The sequence below is a fragment of the Boleophthalmus pectinirostris genome, unplaced genomic scaffold (assembly GCF_026225935.1).
Source record: "Boleophthalmus pectinirostris isolate CB_2022bp ecotype Guang Dong unplaced genomic scaffold, ASM2622593v1 HiC_scaffold_6, whole genome shotgun sequence".
Lineage (NCBI taxonomy): Eukaryota > Metazoa > Chordata > Actinopteri > Gobiiformes > Gobiidae > Boleophthalmus > Boleophthalmus pectinirostris.
This window is the reverse complement of record NW_026571447.1, coordinates 2,510,329-2,519,824: the sequence shown is the minus strand read 5'-3', so window position 1 is coordinate 2,519,824 and position 9,496 is coordinate 2,510,329. Positions and strand designations below refer to the sequence as shown.

Below are 9,496 nucleotides of genomic sequence, written 5' to 3'. Positions count from 1 at the left end.
AAAAATACCAAACAGGAAACAGTATGATCTCAGCCAGACCATGCAAAAAAAAAAAAAAAAAAAATTACTGTCACTACAAAAAAGGAGAGTTCAAGTAACACAAATAAATGATTTAATATTGTCATCATAAAGCTTTTGCCACTAGTACACTAACACTAACTCATAGTGCGAAGAGAAACCAAAGTTTAATTAAAGGGCCAATATTACTTTATTTTCTGATCTCTGTTCTAATTCCTCATCACAAACAGACCTGGAGTTTGTTTCATTCACACATGTTTAACACACAAACTCTTTAAGTAAGACAAACTTTATTGATCCACAAGGGAAATGATTTGGCCACAGCAGCTTCACACATCACAATATAATATAATAACAAAGAGCAAAAATAGAAATGGTAACAATACATCCAAAATAAGAACACAACTGCTCAAGTACAAATAGAGTCAATCCACAATAGATCTCGGCTTTATACAGAAAGTGAGTAAGAGGAAACAGTGCAAAGATAAAATAATGATTGACATGACACAGGTTTATCTATGACATAAGGGTGATTTGTTGTACAGTTGTAGGGAGTATTACAGTATGAATGTAGTCCTGTGTCTCTCACTGTTTGAGTGGAGCTGTAGGAGCCTGTTGGAGAACGAGCTCTTCTGTTTCTCTTACAGTATATAGAGATGGGACAATAATGTGGTTTACTGTGATAAAAAGGGTAGACATAAAAGGTAGGGTATAAAAGGTAGGTAAATCATCCGTGGGACATTTTACATAATCGTTATAATTGCTCAAGAGAATCACCATTATATCAGCAGAATGTGCAGAAAAAAGACACTTATCCACAATGTTTTCTTCAAGGTAATTGATGTTTTCACTTATAATACAGTACAATACTATAAAAGCTGTTTAAATATGGAGCCTATTTATAATATTAAAATTATACTTCATATCCATAACATTTTTAAACTTTTAATGATTTTTACTGGTGCTGCTCCACCAGTAGAGCACAGCCAAGTACAGAACGCTGGCCTCCACACACTCAGGCCGATGTAAAACAGGAGTAAAAGAAGGGTGTCTAAAAAAATAACACTTAACAGGTCTTTACCGCACTGAAGTGTTTCAGAACATCTAAACACAGAGGTGTCAGATTGGTCTTGTGTTAAGGGGAACTGAGAGAAACACCTCACTGCTTTTCAGAAAAAATAAAATACGTTTAGTGAGAAAACAGAGAACAGGAAGCATCACAGCATGCAAAATAATAACACAATTTTAAATAATGTCTATTTAATGTCTAATGTCTAATAATAGTCTATCTGTAGCCGGAGTGCCAGTGCTAATACACATTTGATATGATCTCATGGGCCAAATATAATTATATTATGGGCCAAATTTGGCCCCTGGGCCTGAGTTTGGCATGTCTGATGTAGAAAAAGAACACTGTAGAATCTTATTAGTTATTATGAACATAATTAGATAGTTCTTTTATTCATTTTACAAATATAATAAAATATCAACTGAAAGAAAATTTGCAAATTTACGCAGAGTTGCATTGGCCCTGGTGGTGTGTGGGTGTTTATAACATAGTGGGGCCTAAACTCTGTACACATCATCGTACCACCATTAGTTTTTAGAAGTCTTTAAACTTTAAATAACAGCCGGTGGTGCTGAAAGTCGATTGCCTGGTATCTGAAAAGAGCTTTACAGTTTTTACATAACAATGAGTCAACTGAATGAGAATGACTATAATTACCAAAATTGCCATAGCCACTTGGGACGCTCCAAAAGTGCACCAGGTTGTTGGAAATACGATTTATTCTATTCAGTAAACTCTGCCTCCCTCTTCTCAATAAGACTGACAAGAGCAATGCTGTGAAAAGGTTCTAAATGAACATGTTAAGACCCTTAGATCTCCCCCAAGCAAAAGTCCAGTGCAATGAGGTCCCCATAATGTGAGTGTGAACCAGTGGTACCTATCCTCAACCTTTATGGGGAGAAACGTCAGGTCCCCACAGCGTAAATCATCAATTATGATGATTATAATGACTTAAAGTTATGATATTAATTACACAATTAAACAAGGTCTAGTTTGACACCAACTGATCCACACCACGCCCCCTTTTAACCAACAAATGACAGAGTCATTAGCAGTGAGTGTCAACAGTGACCAGGTTGCAGTTAAACATTAACAGTTAGTGGGTTGTGGCTGTCTGCAGGTTCGTTGTCACACTCTAACGCTCTGCGAACGTTCTCCCAGAACAGACCCTTGTGGCTCCGGGCCTGGGTCCAGCTCAGATACGTGCGGCTCTTCACCAGCTTCCTCATGCGGTAGAACGGACTCAGGTGATTGGACGAGATCTCCTCCAGAAACAGCAGGATCAGCACGTCCTTCTGCTCATCGAACAGACGGTAACTGCACACAGGAGAGACATGTGAGAGTCCAGGACTGAACCAGCACTAGACATAGACTAGACCTGGACTAAATCTGGACTGAATCTGGGCTTATCCATGGAAGTATTATTTCAATAAGGTCTGGAAGGTGAACTTAAGATGGCATCGTGTTGTTTTCAATGGCCGGTTCACATTGGCGCGAAGAGTCAAAAAGTAATTTCTTCCACATTTCTTCCTCAGTGCTGGCGCTGCCGAGAATGTGACTTTAGAAACATACAGTTCTGACCAATCAGAGCACTAGCTGCTAGAGCGAGGCTAGGCTAAATCACACAAAGCTGACTTTGAGGTGCTTTGACCATTTAATATTTTTAAAAAGCTCATATTATAAAAATGGAGAAGCAGCCCTACAAAATCCAACCTTTGTGAAAGCTGTGGATGCCCTGTCAGCACAACACGGGCAGTTTGATTTCATAAAAATACATTGCGCTCTATGGACCGAGGCTCCTGTGAACTGCAGTACCTGCAGCGGCCACTAGTCGATCTTGTTTGTGAACGGAGGGGAAATGTCTTCTAGTTCTTAATATAGATCCATGGACTAAACCCGAGTGAGTGTGTACCTGGCCATCTGTATCTCCTGTGAACACCACTCGCTCTGCAGGTAGCGGCGGCTAATCACACACAGAGTCTTCCTGCTGCTGTAGATGGCATCTGTGATGTTCTCAATGATGGGTTTCCCTGAACACAGCACAATATGTGAAGTTAGCACAGCTCCAGAGGAAAACATGGACAGAATCCATCAGGGGCGACTGACAGAAGCAGAGAGTGAAGAGACGCAGTACCTAGCTGGAAGTCACGGTGGTGCAGACACAGTCTCCATCCCTGGACTTCTTCCAGTTCAGGCAGGAGCTCTCCGTAAACCCAGTCCTCATCGTGAACGTTGTAGGACACAAATGCGTCGTAGATGTGAGGACAGCCCTGTCTCCTCTTTTTACTGTCGTAGAGAAATGCCAGGAAGAGATAGAAACCGTAGACCAGCTGCCATCGCAGAAAGTGATAAATAAAGGAAGACAGAAGAGTGACAAGGACCAAAGCAGAGCTGGAGATGAAGCAGAGGAAGCCAGTAGACTCCCAACACGACTGCACATTGAAGTCCAGCAGAAAGTGGCCTTTTTCAGATGGAGGAGAGGAGCATCTGTACTGGAGAGCACCCGACACTAGGACTTGTTTGTTTCTGATCACCCAGGTTATAAACCCAGCGTTTGAGCAGTCACACACAAAGTGATTTTCAAATAAATCAAGGTATTTTAATGAAGGCAGAGCCTCAAAAACAGTCTCATTTATGATTGTTAAATCATTGTTTTGTATGCTTAACCTTTCCAGTTTGGTCAGATTTGCTTTGGAGAGAAAGTCCAAAGATTTTAATGCATTATTACTGAGTCTTAGAGATTTTAACTCTGTTAATGGATGAAAAAGCTCTGGAGTTGGGTCAAACTCTAAACTGTCGACAATTTCGAGTTTTTCTAACTGAGGTGTGTAGAGGAATGTGTCTTGATGGGGAGCATCAAGGAACACATTTTTTGATTGTAAAATTTTTAAATTGTCTAAACCTTTAAAACCATCACTGGGAAACTCAAAACAAAGGTCCCCAACAACTGTGATCTTCAAATACTTCAGTGAAGGCAAACTAAATAATGACTCAGTAGTTGAGTGCTGACATGTAGTTAGGCAGTAGATGACTAATGTCAGGTGTCTGAGCTGGGGTAACCCTGCTAATGTATCTCTGGAGTGAACTTGCTGAAAGAAAAAGATCAGTAAGATTGTACAGTCCTTCGAAGACACCACCTTCAACTGAAGTTACTCCAATTGACTCAAGATTTAAAAACGTCAGAGAGGACATATCTCGAAAGATGCCTTTGTGAAGCCACACAATGTTATTTCTAGAAACATCTAAACCCTTCAGTTTGTGCAAGGTTCCATCAAAAGCACCGTCTAACTGAACAAGATGATTTATGCTAACATCTAGAATATTTAAGTTAGTGAGAGTCTGAAAAAAACAGCTGTCTAGTTTAGAAATGACATTGTTATGAAGAGAAAGTTCGGTTAACAGTGATAAATGAGTAAAGTCTGAACACTGAAGTTCACTGATGTGGTTTGAATCCAAAAACAAATATTTCAGGGTGGTCAAGTTTCTAATTGCCACTGGTATTCTGGATAATTGATTTTCATCCAAATTAAGTGTAATTAGTTGTGTCAACATTTGGAGTGAGGTGTCAGTCAAATCAGTCATTGAATTACATGAGAGGTCCACTCTTTTTAGATTGCTGCAGGACTGTAAAAGACTATCATTTAAAATGGCAATGTGATTAAATCTTAACTGTAACATTGTTAAGGATGGGATACTGCAAGCGAAGTCCAACAGACTTTTGTCAAACAAAAAACTGCCAATATTTTCTAGATTAAGATTATAAACTGAATCAACCATTTGAAAAAGTAACTGATACGTCTCGATTGTAAAATTTGTATCCTTCAAGTTTAAATGGGTCAGATTTCTGAAAAAGTATTTGTCAGAGACGTCCCATTCAATGACCGATGCTGATACATTAGTCAAACTGAGAGACTTTAAATGAGGAAACACATCTGAGTGAACGCTCAACCGCCTCAGAGGGGTCGAGTCCAAATTCAGTTCTCTGAGGGTCAGAAACTGAAATGTTGAATTTTCAGTATCAAATAAAGTTAGATTGTTTCCTTCAAGACTTAAAGTTTTTAATACAGATAATGGCAATTTGTTAGCTTCAAATGAAGTGAATTTGTTAAATCTAAGATATAATGTCTCTAATGATGGACAGTGTAAATATATGTGAACAATGTCACTGTATTGGATCAAATAATTACGGGACAAGTCCAGTGTGTCTAGTTTATTTAAAGGCTTAAATGCACTCTTTGAAATTGATGTAATTTTATTTGTCGTTAAACTCAGACTTGACAGGTTGGACAGTCCCTTGAACATGTTGTCAGTCAGAAGTGTGAGATGGTTTTTATCTAACATAAGAATAGTTAAAGCTGATAAATCTGAAAAGGCTTCATCTTCGATGTGTGAGATATTACAGTGTATCAGGTCTAAAGTGTTTAGTTTGTATAACCCAGTGAGAGCTGTCTGTTTGATGCTCTGTATGTGACTGTCAGTTATTCTCACAGCTGTGGCAGTCTTGGGTATCTCAGGGGGAATAGAGTTAAGACCACTACCACTGCAAGTAACTGTATTATTGCCAATTTCACAGCTGATTTTGAAGTAAAAGTAAAAGAGAGAAGGCCGAGGCAAAAGCAGCAGAAACAGGAGTGAGAGGAGAGAACAGCTGTGACGGCTCATGCTCCCTCTGGCTCCTGTTACAAAGACACTGTTTTAGTTTTAGCACCAGACTCCTCCTCCTAGGTCAAGGATGGGTCAGAGTTAGGATCAGTATCATAGACTGTATTAAAGGTGGATTAAAGCATAGTAGCTGCTTTGGAAACGAGTTCTATATTTTGAATTCTGACCATGAGTATCAGAGCAACCAAAGAGCCAATCAGGAGCAAGGATGTTGAAGGTGATGCTCCTTTCCATCTGCACCGCTGGTTTGGCAGGGAGCAGGTACTTAGCAATTTGTCTGATATTAATATTCCTATGTTAATTTACAGGCGAAATAGCAAAATAAAAACCACCTCAGAGTGCGCAACTTGGAACTCGGAAGAGCTCACAGGAGACCCAGCAAGAATGCAATACCTTACTGCCTCTGTATTACTGCAGTACCTTACTCCTTACTGCACCTGTGAGTTTGGAAGCCAGTGTGTGTGTGTATACATACATATATATATATATATATATATATATATATATATATATGATGGTGACAAAGAGATGGAAGGTAGTCCACACAGAGGGGGTGTCACTCCCAGAGGGAACAATAGCAGACCTTGAGGACAGTTACAAGTACCTGGGTATCCCACAAGCAAATGGCAACCTCGAAGAGGCAACAAGGAAAACGGCTATAGCCTAATGCCTGCAAAGAGTGAGGCAAGTCCTAAGAAGCCATCTCAATGGCAAGAACAAGGTGCAGGCAATCAACAGCTACGCCCTGCCAGTGATCAGATACCCTGCAGGAATTGTAAGCTGGCCAAAGGAGGAGATACAGACCACAGATGTTAAGACACGAAAGCTCCTGACCATGCATGGAGGGTTCCATCCCAAATCCAGCACCCTGAGACTGTACGCAGGCCGGAAAGAAGGAGGCCGAGGACTAGTGAGTGTGGGAACCACTGTCCAGGATGAAACATCCAAGCTCCTTGAGAACATCAAGGACAAGGCCCCGGCAGATGAGGTGCTCAGAGAATGTCTCAGACAGTGGGGTCCAGAGGAAGAGGTGCTGGAGGGACCATCATGGCAGGACAAGCCCCTACATGGGGCAAACCACCGGAGCATAACTGAAGTGACTGATATCAAGAAATCCTACCAATGGCTTGAGAGGGCTGGTCTGAAGGACACACAGAATCACTGATCCTGGCTGCTCAGGAGCAGGCCCTGGGCACTCGAGCAATAGAGGCCCAGATCTACCACACCAGACAAGACCCACGGTGTAGACTGTGCAAAGAGGCTCCTGAGACAGTCCAGCACAGAACTGCAGGTGTAAGATGCTGCAGGGAAACAAACATGGAGCAACATAACCAAGTGGCGGGCAGAGTGTACAGAAACCCTCTGAAAGGCCTCTGGTAGACGACCCGAGCTGAATGAGGGTGAGAGACCAACCACCGTGGAAGGTGAGAAACACATTTTATGTATATATATATATATATATATATATATATATATACATAAAATGTGTTTCTCACCTTCCACGGTGGTTGGTATATATATATATGTATATGTATATATATGTACCAAAGCTAAAGCAACATTATCTTTCCACTGTTGGTGTCCATGTTTTTCCCCGAGTCAGAAACACAAAACATAATAAAACTGTTGAAGAGCGTACGTGACGACATATCCGAGATTCGAGTGGGAGAAGGATGGATAAACGAACGCAGCATTGATGTAAACATTTTAAGATCAAAATGATGAGGCTCACAGCAGCGCTTACAGAAAGAGGGGTTGAGTCAGTGCACCCATGCTCACTTCCTATTTGGAACGCAACGTCTATCAGGTTAGCTACGTCCCTATATAATCTATATTCTGCAATCTCACAGTGGCCTTGTCTCAGTTATTTGGCACACAACAGCTGCCTCTCAGTTAGGGATGTTCGGTTCGGTACGTCCCTGGGTTTTGAGGTCACAGTTCGGTACAGTTTTGGTGCAGTATAGGAACAAAACCATTAATGTGTTTATTAAACCAACAATTTGTTTTAACTAGGGCTGGGCAAAAATACATTTTTAAAATCGCGATTAATCACATGAGTTTGAGTGATTAATCGTGATTAATCACATGTTATACGCAAAACCAATTAATGAATTAAAAAGTAGAGTATAGTGTTCTTTTATTGGAAATGTAAATGAAAGAGCCAAACATTTGTTGTGCAAACAGTATTTCTTTCACAGGGGAACCTCAGAGCCTTCAAGGTGTTCAGGGAAGGCTCAAGAAAAAATACTGAATGGACGTTTGTACTACTAATATATTTACTGAATATTTTTTATACTGTGAGTAATGAACACTACACTAGTAATAATTTCTAGATCATTGTTATAAACTTGGACTAAAGGGTTAATATAATGGAATGGAAATGGACCAATCGCATTTTTTCTTCCAGTGATATCTGGGTTAAGCACTGAACTAAAGAAATTAGCTCAGCTCAGAGCCGGTGCACACGGCTGAACCCGCGGCCGGAGCCGCGACGGGAGTCGGAGCCTGCGGCCAAACCCGCGACCGGGCCCGCGGCTCGCAGAGGCTCGGGCACGTTGGATCTCACGTGGTCAGAAAAAAGTGAAAAAAGTGTCAAGAAAAGACGTCAAACTTAAAGAAACTCTCGCAGTGGACTTTTTCAAAGTAAAAGCCAGTGAGAGACAGACGTTTACAATAAAATAAATAAATAAATAATAAAAACTGCATTAACGGCGTTAAAATTATTGTCGGCATTAATGACTTCATTAGTTAACGCAAAGTTAACACGTTAACGTGCCCGGCCCTAGTTTTAACATTATACAAATGTGAAAATAAAATCAATGCAAAGTGCTGCTTGGTAATATTAAAAAGTGAAATAAAATATTCTCAAATAAGCAACAATCATATGATATATTCTAAAAAAAATAATTAAAAACAATTCCTTGTAAACAGTAAACAAAACTGCACTAACAGTTCCAGCATGAAGTTTTAGTCAATCTTCAGATTTTTGGCCAAAAAAAACCCAAACAAATTGTCCACATTGTCTATAGTAAGTGCAGATCTGCTGCAGGTACAATGTCCCCAGCAGGGGAAGGGCATGCCAGCCAAAGGTGAGGCCTGGGGTGCAACAACCATAGTTTTGCGAGGATTCTCGTGCGAGAGACGTAGTCAAGGCTGGGGGCAATTGTTGTCAAGGCGGCCGCCCTAACTATAAAGCACTGCAGGAAACACTGCCCCAAACACGGACGAGTTCCCTCGTGAATATTAAAGAGCTGAGCCTCAGTGTAGCTGCACATGTGGTGGCGGAATGTAAATACACACAAATTATGCAAACTCACTCGTAGACCCCTGCACCGAACTAAACGTCCTGTACCAAAACGGTTCTACACGAATACATCTACTGTTACACCCCTACTAACAGTGTTGTCGGAACCTTTACAACTTTTTACACAGTTAAGTGATGTCACTTCCAACAACCAGAAACTTCACAACGGATTTCTAATTTTGTTTTGAACAGTGAGTTACAGATGCAGATACAGATGATTTCTGTTTGTACTGGGCTGTATTTGCAGGATAAGTGGTCTGCAGTGGTACTCACACTTTGCTTTTATTTACAGTGTCTTCAAACAGATTACCCCTTTTTTATAACTTGTTTCTAATAAAGATGAAATCGAAGGCCAGGGCTCTAACTAGAGTCCATAATTATTGCAAACAAATTATACACCAAGGCAAGCAATCAAGTGTTCATGTGTTCAAGCAAGTGTTCAT

The 9,496-nt window shown here is 40.6% G+C and overlaps 2 protein-coding genes across 2 annotated transcripts; both read right to left on the bottom strand.

Annotated features, from left to right (window-relative positions):
• Window positions 1–293: 293 nt before the first annotated feature.
• Window positions 294–3,424, bottom strand: LOC110161319 (toll-like receptor 13). The gene is given in 4 exon segments (XM_020926052.2): window positions 294–2,404; window positions 3,000–3,117; window positions 3,222–3,387; window positions 3,389–3,424. Coding segments are annotated over 4 exon segments (555 nt in total). The 3' UTR covers window positions 294–2,169.
• Window positions 3,425–3,943: 519 nt separating this feature from the next.
• LOC129411736 (toll-like receptor 13) lies at window positions 3,944–6,150 on the bottom strand. Its single transcript, XM_055163424.1, has one exon. It carries the CDS (start codon window positions 5,747–5,749, stop codon window positions 4,079–4,081), a length of 1,671 nt encoding a protein of 556 aa, XP_055019399.1. The 5' UTR covers window positions 5,750–6,150; the 3' UTR covers window positions 3,944–4,078.
• Between the last annotated feature and the right edge of the window lie 3,346 nt (window positions 6,151–9,496).